This window comes from Apteryx mantelli, chromosome 25, assembly GCF_036417845.1.
Source record: "Apteryx mantelli isolate bAptMan1 chromosome 25, bAptMan1.hap1, whole genome shotgun sequence".
Lineage (NCBI taxonomy): Eukaryota > Metazoa > Chordata > Aves > Apterygiformes > Apterygidae > Apteryx > Apteryx mantelli.
In genome coordinates, this window is record NC_090002.1 from 8,318,286 (window position 1) to 8,344,118 (window position 25,833).

Genomic DNA, 25,833 nt, shown 5'->3' on the forward strand with positions numbered 1-25,833 from the left:
TGGCTCCGAGCCAAACGCTCGATCCCGGGGAACCTCGATGGGAAATTACCGTGATGGCAATAAAAATGTTCTCGGAAGAAGCCAGCTTACATAACAGCCCCTGCCTCGAAACGCCCGGCTACCCGAGCACACTGACGTGCTCCTGTTGCAGACGGCGTTTATTCAGGGCACCGCCGTCACCCTTGTCCAGCAGGTACCGGTGCCAAGGGGCTGCCGGAGGCTGGGGGCTCCCCCGGAGCTAGATGGGTCCCCTCCAACCCAGGGCTCGAGAGCCTTCCTCCCACGCGGGGTTTCTGCAGCGTTTGGAGCTGGGGGGGGGGGGCTGAGCCCAAGCGGGTGCCCGGGGGGCACCGAGGCTCAGCCCTGGTCGGCAGGGCTGCTCCGTGCCAGAGCATCCCGGCCCCCTCCTGCGCCAGCCGGGTCCAGCCCCCGTCCCGCCGGGGTTTGCTCCGCGGGGTCAGGGCCCGGCTCCCCTGACGTCTTTTCCCACGCAGGGTCCCGCTGCCGCCGGCCCCGGACTGCGTCACTCGGGGGAGCCTGGTGCCCCGGGCGCAGGTTGCACCGGGGCGCAGGGGTCAGGAGGCAGGAGCCCGGCCCGGGCCGCGCTTCGGGGCTGCGCCTGGGAGCGGCAGCAACATGAGAAAGCGCCTGGCGAGCGGCCACCAGACATAAATCCCCTCCCAGGGCATCCCGCGGGCTCTGTTTACTTTGCAGAGCCGAGCTTCCTAAAGGAGAGGCCGGGAGCTGCAGCGTGACTTCAGGGAAGAGGGGCCATGTCAGCCGGGGAAGGTGCTCCCGGGCCGCGGGACTGTGGGGCTCCGGCGTTTCCAGCTCCCCTTTAACCTGGGGAAGGGGGAGGCACATCTGTGAGAGCCCAGGGCACGTCCGATGGAAATGGCAGCGCCTGCGGAGCAGCTCCCCCTCGGAGGGGCAGGTGGACAGACACTCATCTGTTGCAGGGCCAGTGGTGGAGCAGGAATCGGCTGGGAAAAACCTCAGGGCTCACAGCCCCCGAGGACAACAGCCCTTCCCTGCAAAGAGACAGCACCGCAGCCCCTTGGATTGAGGTGTAACAGGGAAAAACGACTTACCGGAGCAGTGCGCTCTCTCAGCACCGTCTCCTCTGCCCTCCTCGCCCATTCCTGCAGCTGCAGGAGCAGCTGCTCGAAGGCTTCTCGAGACCCTGCCATGCATTTTTTAATCACCTCCACCAGCAGCAAACAGAGATTAGCAGCTGGTGCATGGGAACAGAATTGAAGAGACCTGACACAGGGCTTTAAATAACTAGCCAAAGGTGCGCTTGTGCCCGGGGTGCGGGAACCGGGGGCACGGAGGAAGGAAAGAGCACGGATGGCACCTCTCTGCAGCGAGCCAGGCTGGGGCTGGTGGGGCAGGAGGCTCGCGAGCACAGCCGAGATACCCCCCGGTCCCAGAGACCCTCAGCAGCTACAAATAAATAACCAGTAGTCCCACAGACCATCTCCGGCATATTTTATCAGCAGGGAGGATGCTTTAATTTGTCCCATCCAGCCTTGAAGCGTCCATGCCTTCTGCTAACAGAAGTGACGCTCGCCCCGAGCACTGGCAGTGAGCTAAGGTACCAGGCCATCAAGCAAGGCTGCAATTTCCCCGGGCTGATTTGTGCGCTGTTGTTGGAAACCTGCTGCGGTTCACTGCGAAGGGCTGGTGTTTCACATGGTTATGTACCTATAAAGATCTCATCTGGAAATAACATGGCAACACGCTCTTAACTTATTTCCTATCGGCTTTCAAGGAATCAAATGATCAGGCTAAGAATGATTTCAAGGAAAAAAAGCACTTTCCAAGGAGAAAAAAGTGCTTTCCTGCAAGATAGGCTTGCTCCTGTAATGCTGGGCTGATCTGAACAAGTGTAACTCTTAAATTTGGAATGCAAAGTACTTGGAACAGTCCCTCCCTAGCAAGGTCATTAGGAAGTTTTACCGAATAGCCTTTTTCCTGAGGGACCTTTGAAAAATGGTACAAAACGTAGATATATTTCAATCTTTCCCACTCAGCAACACACGCACTTCACATACTTTTCTATACTGCAAGTTTGTTGCCGAAAAAAATCACGTGGGGCTGGTGAGGATCCTTGTTCCAAGTGACGGAAAAGCTTGAGCGTAGAAGCAGTTTTTGGGAAGGACTCGCAGGAGAATCTGGATCGCACTGACACCAGGGGGAATTTGACCATTGACGTCAGCAGAGCCAGGGCTTCAACCAAAGTGTTTTCTTAAAACCCAAACTGCTCCAGCAGGGCACATTGAAATAGCAATTTACGGAACCAGAAGGAAAAACCTTCCCCTACAACAAGCTTCAGGAACACGGGCCGGCGCCTGGCCCAGCTCCCTTCTGCCTGCTCCGGCCCAGAGGCAGCCGCAGCAGCTCCCCTGTTTGCTGCTGAGCGGCAGCGATGCTGGGAGCCTCCGCAGAAATAAAGCCCTGCTGCTCCCCAAGCTCGATGCTCCACTTGGACTTGCTTGATGTTTTTTTTCAGCAGGGTGAGGTAACAGTGTCTTAAAGCAGTTGGGGTGCACAACCCCAGCTCACCCACACTAGATGCCACAGAGGGGAGTAGGGGGATCAGGTTATCGTGCATGTGACATCTTTAGGACCATTCCTCTTTCTTTTGGTGGCTGCCTGAAGATGAAGCTTGAAGAAAACCAAGTTTTCAGCTGAGATGAAGCAAAGACAGGGATTCCAGCTAAGCTGTAGGGAGGCCACAGCCCTCACTTACCTGCACAACAAGCCTGCTCTTCCTCACCCATCCTTCCTCTGCAAACAGCTGCCTGGCTCTCCCTCTGCTCTGAGCACCTCTGCTTTACTGCCGAAACCAGCCACGATGCCCATGGGCCTGGACCCACCTCTACCCTCCTCCCACCCCACCAAGCTTGCACCAGAAAATTCCCAGCTGCATTTCCTCTTGAGAGCCTCCTCTGCAACCTGCAGCCCCTTGGAACCAGCCACAAGGGAGCAGCCCTCATTTATGCCTCCTGGAGAGCTCGTTCTGTGAAAGATCTGCTTCCACCTGAAGCAAACTAACAGCAAACCTCAGCGGAGGCACTGGTGCAATGTCTTCCTAGTGCCAACAGGCACAGCAATCAGCTTATTTAGGCTGTGCTTCAATCAGGAGGGAGCAGGTTTAACTCAAACGCAATAATTAATTCTTGCAATTTAAGAAGGGTATCCGCACAGGGACCAACTTTGATGTAACTGCCCTGCTTTAATTAAACTTATGCTTGCACCCAGCTTCCCATGCACGTGTAGAAACCTGGCTCACATCCATTTAGCTTGTGCAAATTTGAACGCGAGTTGATGGGGCTGGCTCCTGCTCTGGGACAGAGCTGCAGCTCTCCGCGGACCTCCCCGGAGCGATGCAGACACGCAGGACCTGAGGAGCTGGAGGTGTTGCTTCACCAGCACGGCCCTGCTGCTCCTTCCCTCCTCGGGCTTTGCCCCAGTGCCACCTACCTTGCAAAGAGCTTCTGGGTCGCAGGCGGGCAGCTGGCCTGGCTCCCCCTGCCCACCTTCGCGGAGGAGTCGGGCTTCAGGAGAGGCAGTGGACGCGCAAGATGCTCCTGCTGGTGGAGCCCCGGGGGAGCTGCCTGGCGCCTACAGCCGGTGTCACTCACCCGAGCTCGGGCACACGTTACCTGCTACGCATCCAGCCTGCAAACCCAAACTCCTCTTCCTCCACCTCCCATCCTTGAGCAGGGAATGGGGCTATAGGAAAAGCAAGTCCTGGCCAATAATGTTCGGAGATAGGGAGCACTGGATCTCTATCTTCGTGTTCTTCTCTCCAAGTATTTTGTCGTCCCCCCCCAGCATCTCTTGATTAATTAATAACCCCAGATGTCATTTGCTTTTTCATGGTCACTGAATCTGAAAAGGGTAATTTACTCTCCTTCGATCAGGTCATGAAATGTTAATGGGCTTTAATGGGTGTTTTCCTAACCTCCCCTGCCCTCTTCCGCTGTTTTATGGGCGGCTCTGCTATCCGCGGCCCGTATCCATGCCGGACTGCTTGGGAACACAGCTCCACGACCCACAGGGCTGCTGGGGCCAGCCAGGCCACCACAGTGAGGGGACACTGGGAACAGCCGCCCTCGTCACAGGCCTCCTCGCCTGTGCGGTACGTGGCGATGCGGGGCTCTCCCAGCACGGCTGCCTCTGCCTCGTGTAAAAGCCCTACGAGGGAGGATTCGCCCTCCCGGGCGCCCTGCCACTCTCCTCGAGCGAGCAAAGTCCCTTCAAAAAGTCAGCACCTGGTGAGCAGGAATGCTGCAGGCACAGGTGGCCACAACCCCCTGCTATGCCACCTCCGGCCATGGCCATAGGATGGTCCCCATGCCACCTCCATCCAAAGCCATGGGAAGGTCCCTGTGCCACCTCCAGCCATGACCATGGTGCCTTTTGGTGGCACTAAGAGGAGCTGGAGCAGGCCCTGACCCACAGGAAGGAAGCATGGCCCAGATTTGGTTTCAGACATGTATTTTAATTAAATCCAACTCTCATTAGGGGAAGACAAAAAAGGAAAACATTACACAGTCCCAGATGGCACAACTTTTGGGCTCGGGAGCCTCGCGCACGACCCGCTCGCTCCTGGCAGGCTGTGGGTCGCCGCTGAGAGCCCAGCGGGGTAGCGAGGCACCGTCCCCAGGGACAGACTGCTCCAACCAGCGCGAGGGGTCCCAGGGTGCAGGTTAGGCAGGTGCAGGAGAGCCGGGCCCAGAGCTCGCTCGCTGTGTCCCACCTCTAGCAGCACGGCTCATCTTCGAGGTCACACCATGGAGCTGGTGTCGCCGAGTTTCTGCAACAGCTGCAAGAGTGACAATTCCTGATTAGCAGTCAAATACTTCGGTGCATCCTCCAGGAGCTGCGGAGAGACCGCGGTGAACTTCCCCTGCACATTCATGACCACGCATGCCTAATTCAGCAGAGATACTGATTTATATCACCCACGGACTGCAAACCACGAGCTTCACATCCATACGTGAAAACCGTGCCCAGCGCCTGCTCACCTTGCTCAGCAGCGGGATGTTTCCCAATGTGCCCAAAAATCCAAAAGCCACTGGGAAAAAACTCCTGCATCAAAACACAAGTCTCTGTTACATCCCGTGCTGGGGCAGCTCGCGCCAGGGAGCAGGGGTCTGCCTGGGGCCGGTGGCAGGAGCCATGGCATGGTCCCTGGCTCCCCACGCTGGTCCAAAACAGGACCTCTCTGGTGGGGTTTTCCAGGTTGGAAACCCCAGCTGCTCATCTGGTTTAATTCGGGAGAAGCTCACAAGGAACAGGCACTCGGTGGAGAACAAACCTGAAGAGGGTGATGAAGCCGTAGGCCTCCAGCAGCATTCCCAGGAGGGGCCACCTCATGAGGACGATGAGGACCCCTCCCAGGAAGAAGCTGGTGCCCTTCAGTTTTGGCCTCTGGAAGAAGAAGGTGAACGTCCTTCTGAAGCCGATGATGAAGACCAGGCCGGAGAGGAAGAGGATCTAGCAGGAGGAATGGGAAAAGCTCTGCTTGGATGGCTTCTTTGCTCCTGCTTTGGCACTAGCATCTGCTCCTCCGTCCAGCCTGGCCAGGAGAGCCCCTCGGTTGCAACCTCCAAGCACCAGCCGCCAGCAGGACCAGGAAGCCCCAGCCCTGTGGTACTCACGTTTCCGAAGGCCAGGAGCACCGAGTCAAAGTACAAGAGCATCCCAAAAAGGATGAAGAAGAGGCCAAAGCCAACCAGTCCCACGCCGATCCCTGTGGAGGATGGGGACCACAATGATGGCTCTGGCATGCGGCACAAGCCCAGGAGCCAGCGGCTCAGTGCCCCGCGTGGGTCTGCTGGTCCTTATCCCGCATCCCGACCGGGCTCCCGCTGCGAGCCCAGGACTGGGGGCCACGACCAGGCTTGCCGTCGTCCCTCTAACCAATCCGATCAACGCAGCCTCTGGCCCCAGCTCCGAGCTATGGAGCATCCCCAGTGCCCACGGGGCCCCGGCATCGCCGCCGGGGCAGTGCCGACCCCGCGCCGCCCACCCCGCTTACGCTGAAAGTCCGTCAGCGACACCATCTTGCCGGTCCCGGGACTGGGGTGAGGCCGGGCGAGGGCGGCCGCGCTTGCACATGCTTCGCCGGCAGTGACCCTTGGAAAGGCCTTTAGTCCCCACGTCATCCTGCAAATCATTAACCCGCCTGCCCGCGCCCGGCACCTCCTGGGGCGAGCCATCGCCCCCAGCGGAGCCGGCAGCACGGCCGCGTCCTGCTGCCGGGTGCTGCCCTCCCTGCTCCATCCTCTGCCTCTTGCTCCCTGGGAAGGACCTGACCGCGCTCGGAGCAATCCCTGAAACCGGGAGAGGCCGGAGGGCTTGGGAGTCCCTGGGGATCTCTCGGTTGCATCCAGCAGCCCTCGGCGTCAGGACCCGCTCCACATGCCCTCTCTTTACAAACCAGCCGTTTTATTCATTGGCTTTATACAAACTTGCAAGGTACAAACGCATTTCTTTTTTTTCCCCCCGTGAGAGCTGACTGTTGAGTAGCTACATCTAAAATAAACGCTACTGGGAAAACTAACCCCCAAAATAGGGAGGGAGGGAGGGAAAGTGCCATCGGCCACAGACTGAGTTGTGGGCTAGGCAAAAGCCTCTCTGAACAGTTGAAATGCTACAGCCGTTTGTGCGCTGTCTCCTTGCCCTAATATTAAAATTATTATCTGAGGTCACCTTTATACAAAAGACACTGACATTGCATTGTTTCTTAGATACTTTTATTTCTCTAACACTAGCAAAAAAACCCAGAAAACAAATGTCCCCCTTCCCCCCCCCACCCCCCCAGTGCATAAATAGATTTCCTCCCGATGCAAATCCTTTCTCGGTTACAAGTCACTGGAATATGAAGTGTTATGAAAAATAATAACCAAAATAAAATTAAGAATTAAAATAACAGTTAAAAAAACCCGGGTCCACAATACTGCAGTCATGGGATCCTAGTGCATTGGGCAAACGCCTGGGGCCTGGCCCCCGTCCCGGGCCGTGGGACGGGGCAGCGCCCACGGGGGTCCCGCTGGGCCGGATCCCCCCCGCAGCCGGCGTAAAGGGGGGTTCGCTCCGCAGGGAGCCGGAGCGCCCCGATTTATGCGGGCTGAGGAGTCAGCGCCAGCCGGCGCCACTGCCTTCCGCCACAGGGAAATAAACGCGTCGCTGCTGAAAACTTACAGTTCTCGTTATATTTTATTTTAAATAAATTTGCTTTTAATAAAAGCAGAAAAAATATATATTTTTTAAATAGTTTCTTTTTTTTTTTCTTTTCCTCTGATAAATTGGCAAAGAATCTGCTTTCGTAACTCATTGGCAGGGCTGGTGCCAACAACCCTGCAGAGCGAGAGAAAATTAGCACAAAACAGTACCTCCCAGAAAAGAAGAGAAAAAACAAATATATATATATATATATTATAAACGTATAATTTCCATAAAACATATATTAAGGCATGTAATAGCAAAATAAAGGGCCAGCTTTACGAGCTAAGAGGGCTGCGGGGTTCCTGGGACACTACGTGTATTGCTAAGATCGAGGAGCCCAGCGGGCCGGGCGAGGGGCACACGGAGCAGGGACTCGGCGGGAAGCTCACGGACACGAGGGGATAGCGGGTCCCAGCGCGGGGCCGGTTTGGGGATCGCGAGGCTCCCGCGCTCCGGGAGAGGGGATGTGTCTGAGGCCACCGCTGCCGACGTTACGGGGCTGCGGGTCCAGGCGATGCTCAGCCCAGGGCAGCCTGATGCTGAGCTCATCCCTTTGCTCCCCGACTTCGGGGCTTTGCGGTTTCTCCTGGCAAAAAGCTTAAATGGGATTTTGTACTTCCAGGCAGAGCCAGCCTTTCTCTCCCTCCAGAAAGCTAAAGAAAAGGGGTACTTGCTACAGGGAAAACCAAGCAAAAGGGTCTGGAGTGAAACGGCGAGGCCTGGGGTGAGGCTGGGTGCCAGATTTTTCAAAGGTGCCCGGTCCCATCCCAGCACGTGAGCCCCCGGGAAAGCCCGCGCGTCCTGCTGCCGGCACCCCGCAGCCGGGGAGAACCCAGCCTGGCTTCACCTCCACGGCGCTCCTAAACCCGGCCACGAGCCGCTATTTCCAGGCTGCGAGAGGCCAGAGGGGTTTTGGGCGCCCAGTCCCGCAAAGAGGTCGCCTTGCTCCGGGCGAGCCTGGGGCCGCCGTGCAGGCAGGAGGGACGGACACGCCGCCAGCCGCACGGAGGAGCCCCAGGAGCGCCGGGACAGTGCCAGCCCCTGCAGCGAGCTCGCCAGCGTTTTGCCCGACGTAGCAGTCGGTGCCCCTGCTGCAGCCCGCGCCGTGCATGTGAGCGTGCGCGTGAGTCCGTGCGCGTGAGTCCGTGTTCGAGTAGCGTTTGTCTTTCACCCTCTCCCATCCCCACCAAAGGGGCACTGCCCTTGGGAGCATGCCAAGGACGGGCCCCCGCTGCCACCACCTAGAAGTGCTCATCGCCCCCAGCCTGTTCCCGTCCCTCCGTCATCCCTACACCCAGAAGGGGATCCCTGCTGACCCCAGAAAGCATCGTGGCTTTGCCACCCCACCTCACGTCCCTGCACCAGCTCGCTGCACCGCTCCGCTATTCCCTTGCGACATGCCCACATCCCTGCACAGACCTGCTGCTCCGTGCCGGCGTACCGGACACCCTTGCACCGCCCCGGTGCAGACCGCCCCGCGTCCCTGGCTCCTGCCCAGGTGCCTCCGTGGTCCCCTCAGTTCTCTTTCCATCCGCCCCATCCCCAGCTCCTTCCTTCCTTCTGCTGGACCACAGCGTGAGGAGAGATGGGCAGACCACGCTCTGCAGCTGACTAGCTCCTGGGATGCTAAAAGCAGGTTCAGGCAAGGACACAGGGAGGGGAAGAGTTGCCCAAGGAGCAGAGATGGAGCATCCAGGTCCAGCAGAAGGTGAAAGCACCATCCATGGGGGGGGGACTGGCTGGTCTCCACCCAGAAGAGCCCCTTTGCAGACCCTTGTGAGACCAATACATCAGCGCAGAGAGCCAAGGGAGTCCTACGCTCCACCGGTGCAATGCTGTCCTGGCAGGGAGACGTTCTAGCTGTGCTGGTCACTGCCAGTGTCATTGCAAATCCCCCTGCCCAGATGTCCATGCTTAACCCAAGTCCCTGGACGCAACAGATCCTGCATGCAACAGCCCATCCTTGCGCTGGCTGGCAACCAGGGGTGGTCTCCTGGTCCTCTCGGTACCGCGCTCCCGCGGACAAACTCCTGGCGCCTGCACATCTCCTCCCAGCACCTGCACATCTCCTCTGGGCCAGAGCAGAGCCCGGGACGAGGAAGGGCGAGGGAGCTGGTGCAAGACCAGGCCTCCACTGGCTGTCCATGGTGCATGGCCCCACTCCTCCATCCAGGGTGGTCTTGCCGTTAGTGAGAGGGAGGGGGTCCGGGAGAACCGAAAATGATGGCCGAGGAGAGGTTCGGTGTCGTGCCAGAGTGCTAAAACGTGGCCCCATGGAACTTGCCAGCGTTGGCAGCAGCCAGGGCTTGCGCTGGAGGGAGAGGAGAGCGCAGCTGAGCAACGCGCGGGGTTGTTGGCACCGGGGCAGCACCCAGCCCCAGACCTCCCCAGAAACCCCACCGCACCCGCTCGGAGTAAAACCTAACACAGATTTGACCCCATTCCTGGCACTTCCGCAGCTCCCTGGGGAAACATGCTCTGCACAACATCACAAGTCACTGCATGCAAGTGGCAAGGTTGGCTGGAGACAGCTCCCACCGCCTGCATCCTAATCCCGAGCTGATCCCTTTGCTTCCCGCACTTGGGGCTTTGCAATTTCTCCTGGCAAAAAAAAAAAAGAAAGAAGTGGGATTTCATATTTCCAGGCAGACACCCAACCACGTGGGACCATCTTGCTGGGCGCCATGCCGATGCACAGTGCTCGCACTCGGCCCGGGCTGACCCAGCCTAGGGGCTGGAGCCCTGCTCCATGGGGGCTTCACCATCGAGGACACTTGCGCTTGGTCCATGAGAGGAGACCGGGCTGACGTGGCTCAGGAGACTGTTAGCTGGAGCAAGCAGCGATGAACGAATGCAGGGCAGAACAGAGCCCGGGAGGAGAAACGCCCCCCGCCCGTGTCCCCCTGGCCAGCAGGCTGCCATGGAGAGAGCATGGGATGAAGTACAAGAGAAAAGGTGCTTACTTCATGGCTCAAACACGCATAAAATGGCTGCTGTCGGCGACCCGGGATGTTTCAGACGAGAGGGGGTTGGTCGGTGGAGTCGGGGAAGCTGGGGAGGTGGGAGGGCTTGGGGTAGCGCATTGAGCTGGAAACAAGAAATGGAAGAAGGGCGTGAAGAACACCAGCTGCCGGCAGCGGGGACGGAGGAGAAGAGGCCACGCGGCAGGCAGAGGTTAGCGGAGGGGGAGAAAATGAAGAGGAAGGGAGGGAGGGAGGAAGCAAGCGTGGTCAGAACAAACGGACACGGCAGCGTCTCGCCGCGGCATGCACACGTGAGCACCACGCAAGGATCCTCATGGACAAGGCAAGGCATGGTGCTGTCTGCAGGGCGGTGGCAGGCACAGCTCTCCCGCAGACACATGCTCCGCGGAGGGGCTCGCGGCAGGGCTTTCCTGCCCCGCGTCTTGCGGCAGAGAACAGGACCTGAGCATGCTCTGACCCGATTTTCTTGGATGTGGGACTGCCCAGCAGCAAAGCTCTGCAACTCCAAAGCGGAGCCGGGCCCCGGGGACACACAGGATGTCCAGAGCGGCCACCAGCCTCCACCACGTTGCCAGCTGGGCTTGATGCTGCGCCGGTGCTGAGCCTGGCTCGCCTGATGTTGGGTAGAGGCATCCCCCTGCCGTGCCCCAATGCACCCTGCTCTCCTGCCCCAAAAAGCCCCTTTGCTCCTGTTGCCTCTCCTGCCCATCAGCTGGTCCCGTGCAGGCTGTTCATCCAACCTCTCTGGCTTGCCCAGCCATCGCCACTCCTGCCCGCTCGGCAGGTGACCCCCTGCAGCCGTGGGCGCCCCGGGCCCTGCGCGCCCCCTCCGTGCCTTACCCGAGAGCATGCGGCCCCGGCGGGAGGCCTCCGCAGCCAGGGTGCAGGAGATCTCGATCCTCTTCTCCTGCTCCTGCAGCTGGGTCTCCGGGTCCTGGGGGGCGTCCACCTCACCCTCGCTCAGCGGGATCACATTCTGCAGGCTGCGGGAGAGCGTCGGCATCACCGCCCGGCACGGGTCCGGGAGGACGCCTGGATCACGCGAGCGTGGCGGTGGAGCGGAGCAGAGCCGAGCAGAGGGAGGGACAGAGCGGAGGACGGAGGGGGAACGGGCGGCGCGGTGGTCGCAGGGATGCCCCGGTGACAGCCAGGACGGGCACGGGCCCAGCGGCCTCACCTGGATTTGGCAATGAGGGTTTTTATCCTTTCCACCTTCTTCTGCTTTTCCTTCATCTCTTCGGGACTGAGGGGGGTGTCGGGCTCCAGTTCGATGTACCGCTCGGGGATGAGGACTTTGTCCGGCGTTGAGAGCTGGGTGCAGAGCAAGGGCTGAGCCGAGCGCCCGCCGCCGGGGGACCCATCCATCCCCACTCCCAAACCCGCCTGGGCACGGGCAACCCTCATCCCTGCGCTGTGCTCGCCCGGCGCCCACATCCCGCAGGACACGTCCTGCCAGCTCCAGGACCCCCCGACGGCCGCGGGAGGAGGGCGGACAGACCCCCCCCCCCGCAGGGCACCGCGAGCCCCGCAGACCGGCCTCACCTCCTTATGGATGTCGACGTCGTAATGCTGCGGCTCCAGCTCCATCTTGCGCAGCCGGGCGATCTCCTCCCGGGGCGTCTCGTAGACTTTGCCCGAGTCCTCGGAGCGCAGCGCGGCCTCCAGGTCGGAGATGTCCACCTCGTGGATGCTGCGGTGCCGGCGCACCTGCGGTGGACCACAGCCCGCTGAGCCCTCACCCTCCTCTTCCTCCCTCTGCTCCCTGGTCCTGCCACCTGCAGGGACCTGCCCTGCTCTGCCCAGGCTGGATGCAGCAGCCCCTTTACCCCAGGCCCCCAGCCCGTGCGGGGACTCACCACCTTGTAGGAGGCCGGTGCCCTGGTGCCGGGGGTCTCGGGCTGCTGGCTGCCCGGGAGCTGCAGGCTCCGCCGCTTCTCCTTCATGGAGCCGCTCTGGTGCCGTTTCATGCGGTCGATCTGCTCCTCCACGCTCATTTTCGCCTTCGTCTCGGTGGCGAACACGGCGCTCTTTGGCCTCTCCTGGGGAGAGCCCAGCCAGCCCCGCGGTCACGCACCTCTGCGCGGAGCAGGGGCCAGCCCCGTGCCAAAATACATCCCTCACGCAGCCCTACCCGGGAGCCGAGCCCGTTGGCCATGCCGCCGGCGTTCCTCCGCACCACGCCTGCCGCTGGCGCCACCTCCTCCTCCGCCGGAGACTTGGTTCTGGGGGGGACGATGCCCACTGCAGAGGAAACCGAAATGCTGGGCTGAAACCCCCCCCAGGGACCAACTGGCCCAGGGACAGCGGGAGCCCATGGAGGAGGAGTCGTTGCCCCATCGCCGGCAGGGTCCCTGCAAGACGCCGGGTGCACTAGCCCATGGTCAGGGCCCGGCTGTGCTGCATGCTGCAAAGGGAAAAGCCGGAGGCCAGGCAACAAACACTTCCCGCGGCTCCGAGGCACAGGGACAGCAGGTCCCGTCTGCAGCGGGCAGCCCCCGGGAGCGGGTGCACTGGTGTCCCCCAGGCTGCGTACCTTTGTTGAGAGCCGCTTGCTTCTCCGCCTCCTGCTCCTGCCGGCTCTGCAGCAGCGGCCCCTCGGCGGGGGAGCCGGGGGCGGCCGGCCGGGGCCCGTCCTTCTTGCTCTGCTCCAAGCTCACCTTGGGCTGCGGAGGGAAAGCAGGTTCCCGGGTGAGCCACCGACCCGCACGGGAGCCGCGCTCTGCCTAGGGACGGACCCAACGCTCTCCACGGCCACGGGGCCGCGTACGGACCACAAACATGCTCCCGGCAAGCAGACGGACACACGGATGCCAGCCGGGCGGTGCCAGCCAGGAGAAGCCAAACCCGCATGCCCCAGACGTGCTCCACCAGAGACCAGGCTGGGAGGGCTCTGCAGCTCTCGCACCAGCTGCAGCCCCCTGGTTCATCGGGGCCAGGCACAGCAGATTGCTGTTTTGGCAGGGGAGATTGCCACGTGGGAAAAGCTTCCTGCACAGGCAACGGGGGTCCTTCCCCTCCTGCTGCCCCCGGGCACGGTGTGCCCAGGGCACCAGCACTGGCACAGAGGTGCCAGGGGATGGCGGGGTACAGCAGGAGCCCCGCGGGTCTCTGCAGAACTGCCCCGCGCTTTGCACGGAGCTGGCACGTCCCGATACCCCTTACACCGCCTGCATCAGCACGCGGCCGCCAGTGCGCTGCCCTGCAGGTGCACGGCTGCTGCTGGCCATCGCCTGCGCCCACAGCGGGGGTCCGTAACCATTGCACGCCGCTGCTTTGCGGTGCCGGCACCTGCTTGCACGCATCCTGAGCCCCCTCAGGACCGTCCTCTGTGCACCCTTTCCCCAGGTGGGAGCATTGCTGAGGCTTCATCAGGAAGTCCCAAATCTGGGTTTGCCAGGCGGATCGCTCCCAATCCAGCCGAGCTCCCCGGCACAGGGGTTTCCAGCCCCCGGCACAGTGTGGAGCGGCGCCACGCATGCTGCGGGAGGACAGCGAGAGAGGAGAGGGCAGAGGAAAGCAGAGAGGCTCGAGGCAGGTTGGTGCAGCCCCTGTGAGCATCCTCTGGCCGGCCACGAGGAGCAAGTCCGACATTGCCCATCCGGCACCAGGACAGCAAAGGCAGAGGACCGGAGAGCCCCGGCGAGGCTGCCGCGGGGATGCTCCCATCGGAGGGGCCGGGTGCCTGCCACCTGCCTACCCAAGAGCCGTCCTCGGCCCTGGGCCACGCTGTCCCTCCCTGCCTGTCGTCCCTGCGGCTGGGAGAGGACGGGCAGCCCCATCGCCCTGGCCCCTGTCTTGGGATGGAAGGGGAAGGGGCTCCGCTCCAAGGCCGCTCCGGAGAGGTTTCGGTACCTGTCCCCTCTTCGCCTCGCCGCCCTGCTGCCAAGAAGGGGAGGTGGGGTACGGCCAGAGGCGGCCCTCGCTAGGGAGCGGAGGAACAGTCGGAGGAGACTCCAGGGGTACATACGACTTAGGAAGGGGAGGTCGAGGCGGGCCTGGTTCCTGGGGTGGAGAGGAGCAAGAGGCGTGAGAGCAGAGAAGCTGAGGCGGGAAGGAAAAGAGAGTTAGAAAGAGAGACAGAGACAAAAAAACAGCAGAAGCGTCAGACTGGGAAAAGGAGGAGGAAGGAGAGCAGCCGGTCCCTGCTCCCCGGGGTGCTTGGGGGGGCTCAGCCTTTCCCAGGGGCCCCATGGTCTCAGTCCCCGCTGCAGCTGTGTCCCCCGGGGAGACGCCAGCACCTGCTTTCACTGCAGCCTGCTCTGCGCCAGGGCTCACGGAAGCCTCTCCCTAGCTCAGACATTGGCATCGCCTTCGCACAGGTGATGTGCAAAATCCGCGCCCAGATTCAACCCCAAACTTCACATGGATGAAACCAGGAGCTGAGGGACGCCGGCACTCCTGAACCCCCAGCACGGGCAGCGAGAGGGGCCGTGGCATCAGCAAGAGCTGGTGCTGAGCGAGGCTCAGCCTTCGGGCTGCTCGACACGGGAGCCCCACCGTTGCAAAGCCCAGGAACAGGCCCTGCAAGCAGGGCGGACCAGAGCTCGCGGGGGAAGCCCCCAGCCCACGCGCACGGCCAGAGCGGTCCCCCCAGGCAGAGCCGCGTGCGAACCCGGCCCCGCTCTGCACCCCGTTGCCCGCCCGGCCCCCGGAGAGCGAGGGGTCGGGCCAGCCCGCGAGCCCGGCCGTGGGATGGAGGGAGCCCACGGTGGGGAAAGGCTCCTTGGGGACCCGGGCGGCCACCCCGGCTCACTCACCTCGCTGGGTCCTTGCTTGGTGGGGGAGCCCTGGGAGCCGGAGACGAGGGAGAAGGGGCTCAGGGGGCTGGTGAGGCTGGCTGAGCTCAGCGGGCTGGCGGGGCTGTTGGAGCTGTACGTTCCCGAGGGACCCATGGCCACTGCGGAGGAAAGTGGAAAAATCAGTGCGTGCACTGGGGGCTGGGGCTGCTGCGGCGGGGAGGTGGGGAAAGCCGTGCCGGTGCACGGAGGGGCTGTGTCGAGAGGGGCCCTGGCTCCGTGCGTCCCCGCTGGGGTTTACGGGCCGGGCGAGGGCAGGGACAGAGCGCACTCACCTCGGTGCTTGGCAGTGTCTGTGCCGCGGGACGGGTTGTTCTTCCTCAGCCCCTCCATCACGTCCTGGATGCGCCAGATCTCCTTCTGGATCTGCCGGTTGAGCATTTCGTTCTGCAGGGGCGAAAGGCCGCGGTCAGAGCGGGCTCCCACGACGCTGGCCACGCAGCCGGGCTCAGCCGCCCCCGCCGCCAGCCCTGCCACGTCCCCAGCTCCAGCACACTGGCACTCAAATCCCAGAGGATTTGAACCAATGCATTGGCAACTCGATTCCTGCCAAGAGCCGTCTCTTAGCTCCCCCGGGCAGATGCTCCAGGCTGGGGCAGGGAGCTCCGACTACAGAGCCCCACGAGCGCAGGGAATTGCCCGGGATGCCGCTGTGCTACAGCCCGTTCGGCACCCAGAGGAAAGCGCCAGGGTGCCTGTGCTTCCTGCACCCCTTGGGCCTCAATGCCACAGGTGCCATTTGTCCATGGGCAAAGCAGGATGCCGAGGTCTGAGCAAGGAGCAGCCGCTTGCAAACCAGCTCCTCGGGGGGAGCGGAGGGCTGGAGAAGCCAGGAGCCTTTCACCTCCGAGGTGCTGGCCGGGGCAATCCCGCTCCGGCAGGGCCGGCAGCGCCGGCGCTCACCTGGATGTCCAGGTTCAGCTGCTCCCAGAGGTCGTCGTGCAGGGCGGACACCTCGCTCTCCAGGCTCTCGTACTCGGCAGTGCTGCTGGCCAAGGCCTGCGGAGGGCAGGGGATTAGGAAGGGTTTTGCCTGGGGCTGGGGGCTAGCAGGTCCTCCCGGCGAGCAGCGGCCCCCGGCCAGCACGGCGTGGGAGCACCCAGGAAAGCACAGGGAATCTGCTCCCAAAGCAAAACCCCGAGCTCCAGCAGAGCCTGCAAGGCAGTGGCAGCAGCAGGACACAAGCCCTGGCCACCTCTCAGACAGGCCGTGCCTTTGGGAGCTCCCTGTCCCGATGGCACGCTGGGAATGGCTGAGTCGGAGCGGGAGCCAGGGAGATGGTGCACCGGCCAGCACTGGGCGAGCCAGCCGGAAGCTGGAGCCGCGACGGCTCCTGGCACATGATCCAGCTTGGCACCCCAAGAGTTAATGTGCTTTGTCCCCAGCGAGGGAGTTTGGCTCGTCTGGGCCGCCAGTGAAGGGATTTTCCTCCTCTTTCCCCCGTGAAGGGAGAAAAGAGTGGAGCAAAGCCTGTGATCCCCGTGGGTGGGGGAGAGACATTCCTGCTGCTGGTGCCAGGTTGCCCCGGCTGCTCCGGGCTGGCACGCGGCTCTGCCGGGGCCGCAGCGCCAAGCGGGTCCCCGCCGCCTCCTGTGCCAGCGGGTGCCCCCGGTCCCGCGGTGGCAGGAGGAGGAGGAGGGCTGCGTGGGACGAGGAAGGCTGCGTGGGCAGGGGAGCCCGTTACCGTGCTGGCCTGGGACAGCTCCACGCGGATGTTGATGAGCTGGTTCTGGAGCGATTCCTTCTTGTGCAGCAGCTTCTCCGGGTAGGCCGGCTGGCTCCCGAACATCTCCAGCTCCTGGTGCGTCCCCATGAGGGCACTCTCCAGGCTCTCCTGGTGGGGACAGGAGGGCGACACAGCCGTGAGAGCCCTCACCATGGCCCTCGTGCCACCCCGGGCTCAAACCAGCTCTGCCATTGCCTCGGGGACCTGGGGCAGGTCAGCCCACCTCTGCTGATGTGTGCCCAGGGGCACGAGGTGGAGAGGCAGCATCCTCCGTGCACCACGTACCTTCTCCGCTCGGAGCTGCTGCACCAGCCGCTCCTGCTCCCGCAGCACTTTGTTCTGCTCGCAGAGCTTCCCCAGGAGCTTCTGTCCCCGGGCAGGGAAAAGAGAGGGAGGAAAAGCGATCAGAGCGCGGTGTGCACCAGGCGCTTGTGCAAACAGGTTTGTGCGTGGTGTTTGCTCAGCTGGAGCCAAGGCCCTCGGGAGGAGATGGGATGCCCCAGGCCTGCGTGGCCAGCCAGGACGCGACCCACTGATGGGGCAACGCGCTGTCCTGGGGAGGGTTTCCAGCCTGCCGGGCTCATTGCAGGACCTCACCCCCAGGCAGGGTGAGACGTGGCCCAAATCCGAACACGGGGCGAGACCGAGCAACGAAGCTCAGAGCACCAGCACGGGGCAGAGGGGGGACAGGCAGGACAGACGTTGGCTCTTACATCCGTGTCTTGCTCGCTTATCTTGTAGGCATGCAGCGTCTCCCTGTAGGCTTCCGGGAAGGGCGTCACCTGCAAGGACAGCGACGGGTGAGCGCTGCCCCGGCTGCGCTTGGACCAGGCCATCTCCAGCGGAGCGGGAGCCACAGCCACTGCCGGCACCGCGGGGTGCTACCATCATGCCTGAGCCCTGCCTCGTGCTTAGAGCAAAGGCTGGAGAGCCGGAGCCTCTTCCCCGCTCCCAGCTCCAGCAGCGATCGGCTGGGGGAGCAGGAGGAATTAACCGGAGGCAAACTCCCTGCGAGACGCCAAAAGCTCAGCTAAAGAGGCGCCCTGCAAATCGTTAACCACCTGGCGTACTACAACCACCATTTTACAGGCGGGGAAACAAAGGCAGCAAGATTAAGCCATAATCCCACCGAGCAGAGCTGAAACACCTATAAATCAGCAGCCACATCAGGGCCTGTTTGCCATCCAGCGTCTCACTGAGTCATTTTCCTTTCCTGGAAATCTAAATTACTAATGGGACTTCACCAATTAAATGCCTCCAAGAGCTTGAGATGAAAGGCCTAAGATAGAAAGGAGGGCATCATTATTGCTAGAAAGCAAGACGCTACTTTAGAGCAATTTAAAACCATCGGACGATGCAAATAGACCTGAACCTGGCAAGTGCCCAGCTCGGCCCAAGGCAGAGTCTGGCACACGGGGATCCTGCTGTCTCCAGGCAGGGAGCCCAGCCAACGAAAGCAGCTCAGCGCCTCCGCTTTCATCCTCCAGCGGCTCCCTGCTCCACTTGCACAGCGGATGGGAACGAGCACCTTTCCCCCCGTCAGAAAGCCACCCAACACATCGCCCAGCCACCACGCGGCCACACAACCAAGTGACGTCCAGCCCAAGTCTCGCTCTGCCCCGAGAGCCTTGGGAGCCTGCCCGATTCGTGGTTGCATCCAGCAGGAGCCCTGCAGTCCAACCAGGCTCCAGGCAGGCAGTGCTCAGGGCCAGGCGGGCCCTCCGCGCCACGCGACGGTGGTGTGCAATGAGGTGTGCGCATGAGTGACGTGATCTGCACGTGTATGGAGCCACAGTCCCGATGCTTCTGCAGCTCCTTCCGTGCTCCAAGCAGGAGAACCGTGCTTTGGACTAGATTCTTCCCATTTTACATTAGCCCCCACCTTCTCCATCCCTCATCAACATGTAAAGGCAGGTGGAGGGTGAGCAAAGAGCCTGAACCCAACTAGACCAAGGCAAAGAGTTCAGGACTTTTACATCCCCAACTTGCACTTTCAGGACAAGGATTTAGGGGGTTTTAAATGGCTCATGGATGGATTAGCAAAGCCTGCAATGGACTAGTGTGTTCCTGAGAGCGGAATGTGCTGGAGCCGTATGGATGCCAGAGCTTCAATGAGCGGAAATGCCAGGAGGTGAGCTTGCGGATGGATGGCGTGGAGGCTGCCATGGTCTGCCATGCAGAAGCAGCCGGGGCGGCCCTGCGACGGCAGGGCGGCTGGGAGGCTTACTTGCATGTAGAGCTGAGCCCTAGGGGAAGAGTTCTCCACCATCCTGTTCACCATACTGATCAGAGTTTCGCTCTCGCTCATCTGCGACAGACAGGGAAGGAAATTTCAGAGGTCAGCACAGACACCGCATCCACCTTGCCCCAGGCTCGCGGTGCGGCGTACTCAGGTGAGGGAGGCTCTGTCCAGGACACCTCGGGCCACCAGACCGCAAAGTGCCACCTCCAAGAGACGTCCCAGGGGCTCAAGCCATGTGGGGACAGCTGCCCCGGGCCACTGCTGCTCCACTTTGTGCACTCAAGAATGTCCTTGGCTGGTTGCCTGCCCTGAAAACTTGGGGGGGGGAAGAAACAGAGATAAAACCCAGCCAGCTCCAGGCTGGACACCACAGTGCACACACAGACACAAGCTCGGCACAGAGATGCCCACGGCTGCAACACGCACTTGTGGTCCCAGCAGACAGACAAGCAGCCGACGGGCAGCCGGCAGCTCCGGCACGGGAACCGGGGGCTCCCGCGGAGACGGCACAAAGGCGTTTCGCGTGCCCGCTGCTTTCCAAGCACAGCCCGGTGGCCGAGTCCTCCGGGACTTCACCCCACTTTGGACGGGGCGGCCGGGCAGACCCCGAGCAGGGAGGGCCAGTTTACACTTCTGCCACTGCCCATTTTTTGCTGCTGTCCGGCAGTGCATTGCTGCCAGGGCGCACGCCGGGGTGACGACCGCAGGGTGCTTTGCTACTGCTTGGTGGAGCTCTTCAAACAAGCAGCACCAGGGTTTGGCTACCTTCTTGGGGCGAGGAAGCCCCTGCGGAAGCGCTGCAGGGTCCCGCAGACAGGAGGCAAAGCCCCTCGCGCTCCACGACGCTGCCACGTCCCTCAAGGTCCAAGGGGCGACAGCATTTTAAGCACAGGCTCACACAAACCAAAGGCCAAAGCCCTGTTTGGGGCCAGTCAGCAAGGTGGGATGTAGCCCAGGGAGCCACCCCAGCACCAACAGCCGGGAAGGGGCCCGGGCTCTCCTGGCGCAGCCGTCCGGACAAATGAGGAGAGCAAGAATAAAGCAGCAAACTGCTTTAAAAATAAAGAAGCAAACTGTTTTAAAAAGAGATACTTGACAGTGACAGTTTGAATTAGTCTCTCCAGAGGTCGGGAGGAGAGGAGGAGGAGAAGGAAAGCCTTTTTAGGGAGCATTTTAAAGAGGCTCAGAGAGGGAGCATCGCTGCCGATGGCTGTGAAATAATCCAGGGAGCTTTTATTGCACCGAGCGCTCCCGCTCGTCTTTGGCTCTGCTCCAAGGCAGACACAGATCTTGGTGATTACCGCACTGATGGGGATTTGCAGACTAACGAGATTGTCTCTGGAGCAGCTCCCTTAGAGCAAGCCCGGCTTTTGCAGGCGAGCGCCAGGCTGCAGCGCGCACCGTCTCCCCCACCCTCCTCCTCGGTTTCAGACGGTGCCCAGTTTTCACCCCAACGCGCCTGCAGATGTTTCCCAGAGCTTTTCCCTCTCCCGGGTTGGTGTCAGCTTGTGGCCTTCCTCCAAACGCAGCCTGGCACGCGGCGACGGGGCAGCGCGCGGCGAGGCCTGGGAGCTGCCGCTTTGCTGTCGGTGCCAGAGGACGCTTCAGCCCAGCCCCGCGTCAAGTCTCTCAGCCTTCGAGGCGGCACGGCGTTAGCACGTCACCGAAACCGTCTCACGCCCCTACGGCTCCCTACGGCTCCCTTGCAGGCACGCACGCACCCCAGCTCGCCCTCCTGCCTTACCGCGACAAATCTCAGCGCTCTTCCTCTTCCCGCTGCCAGGGAGGTATTGCTCGTCACCCGGACCGCCGGAAAAGGGACGCCGGGAGAGCCAACGCCAACCCGCATCTCCCCTTCCCAGCCTGCCAGGGACCCTTCCCGGCCCATCCGGCCGCCCGTGGCAGCTCGCTAGCCCCTGCCCCGGGTGCTGCATGCAGCCGGAGGCACCGCTGCCGCCACGCCAGGGCTGCGCTCCGCTCAGCGCCTTGCACCGCTCCGAGCCGCGATCCAGCACAGACCGACCTGGGGAAGGGTTTCGGAGCGCGGCTTCCCGCCTCATGCCCCTGCCTAACGCCTGGCGCCCGGGAACGGCTCCCGGAAACCCAGGGTGCACGGGAACGGGGGCGGCGCTGGCCCGCCGTCCTGCCTAGCTGCGGCCCCCGGCTCCCCCCGACACACAGCACGCACCGACCCGCGGCTCCAGCACACCACACGAGGCACTGTTAGGGGGGTTCTGCCAAGCAATGAGCAACCCTACAGACGGGAAGGATGGAAGAAGCAAACCAAAGACAACTCGTGCTGCTTTGATGCCGAGAAGGGTGAGGGATGGATGTTAGGGGAAGAAATGCTGCGCTGGAAGGGAAGGGGACGCTGCGTGGGGACGGGGCACACGGGGACATAAGCAGCATGAAGTTTGCAGCCAGCTCTGCCTACCTGCTGGTCCAAATACTCTAGGTTTCTTTGCAACTGAAGGTCTAAAAGTTCATCCTACCAGGAGCCAGCAGACATGCGGCAAGAAACGAACACACAAAACAAATAAAAGAAGAAGCAAAGCAGTTAGGTGAAGGCTGTAGAAATGCAAAGCCTTCTTGGCCGGAGAAGCGAGGTGCCACCTCCTCCGCGCCACGCGGGGAGGGCTGCCGTGGACGTGCCTTGCGAGGGACCCGCTTCCCTCCCCGGACTCGCAGCCGGTGCATCTCCCTCCCGGATAGCGCTCGCTAGCGGCTAACGGGTGCCCCCAAAGCAGCACAGCCTGCGAGGGCGCCGCTCTCCTGCCCTGCGTCTTTTGCTAGCAAGGACAGGCAGCAGCAGAGGGAACTTATGGATGGAGATACCTGCTTCTCCCTCCTCCAGCGGCCGCTCCTGCACTGCGACTTCGGACCTGTGCGCTCCACGGGGCCGATGCCGGAGGCTGGTGCAGCGATCCACACCGTCCCTTCGCCTCCCACCCGGAGCCTCATGGCCAGGGACCGCGGTCTCTCCACCCCACCGCGCAGGGAGGCTCCTGGCAAACCCTCCCATTTCCATGGGCCTCCACCAAGAGCAGCAAAACCCTACGCACGGCGCAGGGCAAGGAGAGGAGCAGCGAGGAGATGGGGCTGCGGCCAGCGTCATCTGCAGAGCACTCGGCCCTCCAGCCAGGTCCCACAGCTCTCCCTGGCCGGGGACCCCGGCTGGGACCTCCTGGTGTCACCCTGCCGGCTCCAACCCCCTCAGTGCTCCAAGGGGAAAACACAAGTCAGGAAAAAGCCAGAGTGAGGAAGCAAGGAGGGAGGAGAGGCGGCAGGCAGCAGACCAGCCTCACCCCATCCTCGCCGGGAACGGCCCCGTGGGCTGTGCTGGGTGCCGAGCCTGGGGCCGGCATCGCCGGGTGCGCGGGGCACCGAGCCGCCCCAGACCAGCCTCTCTCCAACCCATAAAGCTGCTATTGGACCACAGCAGCTTCTTCCTCGGCCGCCTAAGCGAGGACCCCCTGAACCTCTGTCCTGGCCCCCCTCCCGGATGGGCTGGGGACGACAGGGCGGCGCAGGCAGATCATCCCCGATGCCAGCGCACGCTCCAGACATGCCACACTGCCCGGGCTGTGTGCCACAAGCTTGTCCCAGCTGCCTTGTGCCCTGCACCAGGCAGCATCCGCCTGGGGACGGCACTACGGCGGCCCCAGGAGCATACATACCATCTTGTCGTGGACCGTGGGCGACGCCGGGTAGTGGAACGGGTACATTCCCGCAGGGACAGGCCGTCTGTCGCCCAGATAGTCGTACTGAGAAGAGAGGAGACCCCCCGCCAAACCCCAGAGACATGAGAGGGGTGCAAGCGGCCAGAAAGCGCATGCAAGGGCCTCGTCCGGCGGGAAAGCAGAGACGGGAGCATGCGCTCGGAGCATCGCACCGCTGCCACGGCAGGGCAATGGCTCCGGCATGATTGCTCTCGGGCTCGCAGACCCCCAGCCCCACAGCAGGGTCAGGCCCCAGCTTTGGGGTGCAGCAGCTAAGTCAGGGAACCAGTGCTCCCTGCCCGGGAGGGGGCTGGCGTGGGGGCAGAGCTCATCCCTCCCTCCCTGGCTCTCCGCCACATGCCTGCATGGGAGCTCATCTGCGCAGGAGCAGCTGTGAGGGCAGAACCATGACCTGGGCACCAGACCGCAAGGGAGGACTGGGGTCAGGATCTGATGCCACCAAAGGTCTTGGTGGCATTTTGAGACTGGGCACAGCACATGCCGTGGAGGTGGCTGGCTCCGCTGCAGCATCCCTGCTCCTTAACTCCCCCGGGATGGTTCCCTCCAACCCCCCAGGTCCCGAGCAGCAAAAGGCATTTACCTTAGGAGAACTGACTGATCGCCTCATCATGAAGGTAGCCGGGTCGGCATAAATCTCCTCTCCCCGGGGCGGCATCCTCTCAAAGCGGGCGCTGGGCGAGCGGACCGGGGAGTAGACGCGGGAGCGGCCGTAGGAGCCCTGGCTGGGCGAGCGGGGCACGGAGCGGGAGCGGGGCTGCAGCGACATCCGTCTCAGGGAGCCCGAGGCGGCGTCCACCTCGTCGTAGTAGGCTGGTTGCCGGCCGGGGCCGGGCAGCCAGACGGGGACGTCCTGCCGGCCGAAGCCCGGGTGCTCCTTCCACTCGCGGAGCTGGTAGGGGCCCCCGTTGCGGAAGGAGTGGCGCTTGTCGTCCAGCGCCCAGGGCGGGCTCACGCGCTCGTAGGCGGGCATGGAGCAGATGCTGTCGGGGCGCACCCCCGGCGGGTAGTACTGGTAGTCCTCGGGGTACTGGGGCGAGTAGGGGGAATAGTAGTCGGGCACCCGGCGAGACACGGGGAAGAACCTGGTGGGGCTGGGAGGGAAGAGAGCTGTGAGAGCCGGGTGGGCGGCGAGGCGGTGCCCGGCCCCCAGGAGATGCCCCCGGCTGGGTTTCCCAGATGGAAAGCATGGCATCTCCAGGCCCTTGCAGCCGGCAACTCCGCGACCGACATCAGCGTCCGGAAAGCTGGCTCACGTGGCTGCAAAGCTGGCTAGCACTGCTGCAAAGCAGTGGGCTTCATCCCTCCTCCTGAGTCTCCCCTCCAAAATCCCCCCCCGCTTAGCCTTTCCGGGGGTGTCCCATGCCCAGCTCACAGCCAGCACGCGGGGACAGCCTGGAAAGGAGGTTTTCTGACCCTGGGAAGGGATAACACAGGAGGGAGGGGATGTTCCCGGAGCATCGCCTGAAGGGCAGTGCTGGAGAAGAGCCGGAGGTGCTCCGTTGCCCCCCCCGTCGCTCACCTCCGCAGCTCCTCGGGCGGCACGTTCCCCCGGCGCAGGTTCACCCACTGCTGCAGCTGCGTCATCGAGCTCTTCCGCTGGGCGATCTTCTCGGGGTTGGTGCGCGGCGCGAAGCCCCGGCGGTGCGCCACGCTCTCCCCGTCCGGCTGGGGGTACGCGGTGCTGCCGGGGCGGCTGGGTGACGAGTAGGGCCAGCCGTTGGGCTGCGTCGGCCGCTCCACGCCGCCCGGCACCCGGGGCGCCTCGGGGTACGGGCTGCCGGGCTCTGAGGGCATCTCCTGCCCCGCGATGCCGTTGGCTTTGGCCAAGGGCTCCTTCTTGCTCTCCATCCTCTCCGGTTTCCTCTCGATCTTTTCCGAGCCCCGGCCGTCGCCCTCCCCCCGGGTCTTGGCGTCGGGCTCGGCTTTGGGGTGCTCCCGGTGCACGGCGTTGCGGTGGTGGTGGTGGTGCTTGCTGGGGGGGATGTTTTCGGAGTCCGTCTTCTCATGTCTGGCAGGCACGGAGACACGAGAGGGCATTACCTCCCTTTGCACCACCCCGGGGACGGCCGGGTAACATCCCACCCCTCCCTCCATCCCGGCGGGGTAACGCTCCCCCGGCTCCCACGCTCTCCAGGGGCCCCCGCGTGCCCAAGGGGCTCCCCAGCCGCAACGCACGGCCCCTGCACCCCATCTGCGGGAGACCAGGGCCGAGGGGCTCCCCTGCGCCCCGTGCAATGGTGCGGGGCGACAGCCCGCGCTGACCTCTGGGCCGGTGGGATCTGCACCCGGGCAGCTTCGCCCATGGCTTGGATCCAGGACTCCTGCTCCTCGGTGTTCTCGGCGCTGAAGAAGTAGGTGCGGATGCCGGCGTGCTCGGCCTGGGGAGACAGGGACTGCTTGTTACGCGCCGGCGCCTCCTCCGCCCAGCACACAGTCACCTGCAGGGAGGCAGAGAAGCGGGGAGAGAGACAGACAGGCCAGTGAGAGGTCGGTTTCCACCCGGCTGCGTCGGCTCGGGGTCTCCTGGAGCCGCAGGAGAAGCTGGCCCAGGTCCTCTCCTCCCCGAGCAGTCCTTGCCCTGCACGTGCCCCTCGGCAGTGCGGCGCGGGAGGAAGGCTTTGCACTCCGAGCCCCTTTGCCTCTCCCCGGCTAGCCCCGGGGGTAGCTGAGGACGCAGCTGGAGACTTGTGCTTATCATCTTTAAAGAGCAACTTGTCACCAGCAGAACTGGTTGCACCTCCGGCCTCGCACCAGCGACAGGCGGTCGCCGAAAGGCGCTGGAGCATCGCTTTAAACCCGCTTTTGCGAGCTGGTCCTGACGAGAAACATCTCTGGCCCTTCTGGTTTCTGGGGCATCTCCCGATGCACCTGCTATTTCCAAAGCTGCCTCGGATGGTCGCAGAAGGGCCAGGTCTCGCTGCGGGGCACCGGCTTCGCCTCAGGTCCCTTAGCCACGGCCCCGGGGAGCCGGAGGCAGCTCTGCCCGCCCGGCACGCGCGCAGGGACACGGACGGGCCCCCCATGCACTCGCTACCAGAGATGCTCGGGACCAGCTTTCCCCCGCTCCACCAGAGCCCTGGTCTGGGGCCAGGACCCAGTT

The 25,833-nt window shown here is 62.8% G+C and overlaps 2 protein-coding genes across 2 annotated transcripts in view; both read right to left on the bottom strand.

Moving 5' to 3' along the window:
- Window positions 1–4,498: 4,498 nt before the first annotated feature.
- Window positions 4,499–6,485, bottom strand: GOLT1A (golgi transport 1A). The gene is made up of 5 exons (XM_013943154.2): window positions 6,056–6,485; window positions 5,676–5,767; window positions 5,333–5,511; window positions 5,040–5,103; window positions 4,499–4,837 (listed from the first exon to the last, which is right to left on the bottom strand). Exons 1-5 carry the CDS (start codon window positions 6,234–6,236, stop codon window positions 4,799–4,801), a joined length of 555 nt encoding a protein of 184 aa, XP_013798608.2. The 5' UTR covers window positions 6,237–6,485; the 3' UTR covers window positions 4,499–4,798.
- Window positions 6,486–9,347: 2,862 nt separating this feature from the next.
- Window positions 9,348–25,833, bottom strand: part of PLEKHA6 (pleckstrin homology domain containing A6) — a 35,756-nt gene continuing 19,270 nt past the window's right edge. The window contains exons 7-25 of the mRNA XM_067310621.1: window positions 24,996–25,171; window positions 24,253–24,741; window positions 23,314–23,824; window positions 22,671–22,757; window positions 18,979–19,059; window positions 17,465–17,533; window positions 17,037–17,117; window positions 16,710–16,859; window positions 15,929–16,024; window positions 15,301–15,412; window positions 14,987–15,126; window positions 12,763–12,892; window positions 12,361–12,470; window positions 12,086–12,268; window positions 11,772–11,936; window positions 11,407–11,540; window positions 11,070–11,212; window positions 10,209–10,332; window positions 9,348–9,556 (exon numbers count right to left, since the gene is read on the bottom strand). Of these exons, the coding sequence (XP_067166722.1) occupies window positions 10,217–10,332; window positions 11,070–11,212; window positions 11,407–11,540; window positions 11,772–11,936; window positions 12,086–12,268; window positions 12,361–12,470; window positions 12,763–12,892; window positions 14,987–15,126; window positions 15,301–15,412; window positions 15,929–16,024; window positions 16,710–16,859; window positions 17,037–17,117; window positions 17,465–17,533; window positions 18,979–19,059; window positions 22,671–22,757; window positions 23,314–23,824; window positions 24,253–24,741; window positions 24,996–25,171 (2,973 nt within the window). The 3' untranslated portion in view covers window positions 9,348–9,556; window positions 10,209–10,216. The remainder of the gene's footprint in view (window positions 9,557–10,208; window positions 10,333–11,069; window positions 11,213–11,406; window positions 11,541–11,771; window positions 11,937–12,085; window positions 12,269–12,360; window positions 12,471–12,762; window positions 12,893–14,986; window positions 15,127–15,300; window positions 15,413–15,928; window positions 16,025–16,709; window positions 16,860–17,036; window positions 17,118–17,464; window positions 17,534–18,978; window positions 19,060–22,670; window positions 22,758–23,313; window positions 23,825–24,252; window positions 24,742–24,995; window positions 25,172–25,833) is intronic.

Coding starts and splice junctions, on each gene's coding strand:
- GOLT1A (XM_013943154.2), bottom strand. CDS start 6,236: ATGGCTCGCCCCAGGAGGTGCCGGGCGCGGGCAGGCGGGTTAATGATT. Junction 5,512..5,675: donor TGCTCCTGGCCTTCGGAAAC/GTGAGTACCACA, acceptor TCCTCCTGCTAG/ATCCTCTTCCTCTCCGGCCT. Junction 5,104..5,332: donor GGCTTCATCACCCTCTTCAG/GTTTGTTCTCCA, acceptor GTTTTGATGCAG/GAGTTTTTTCCCAGTGGCTT.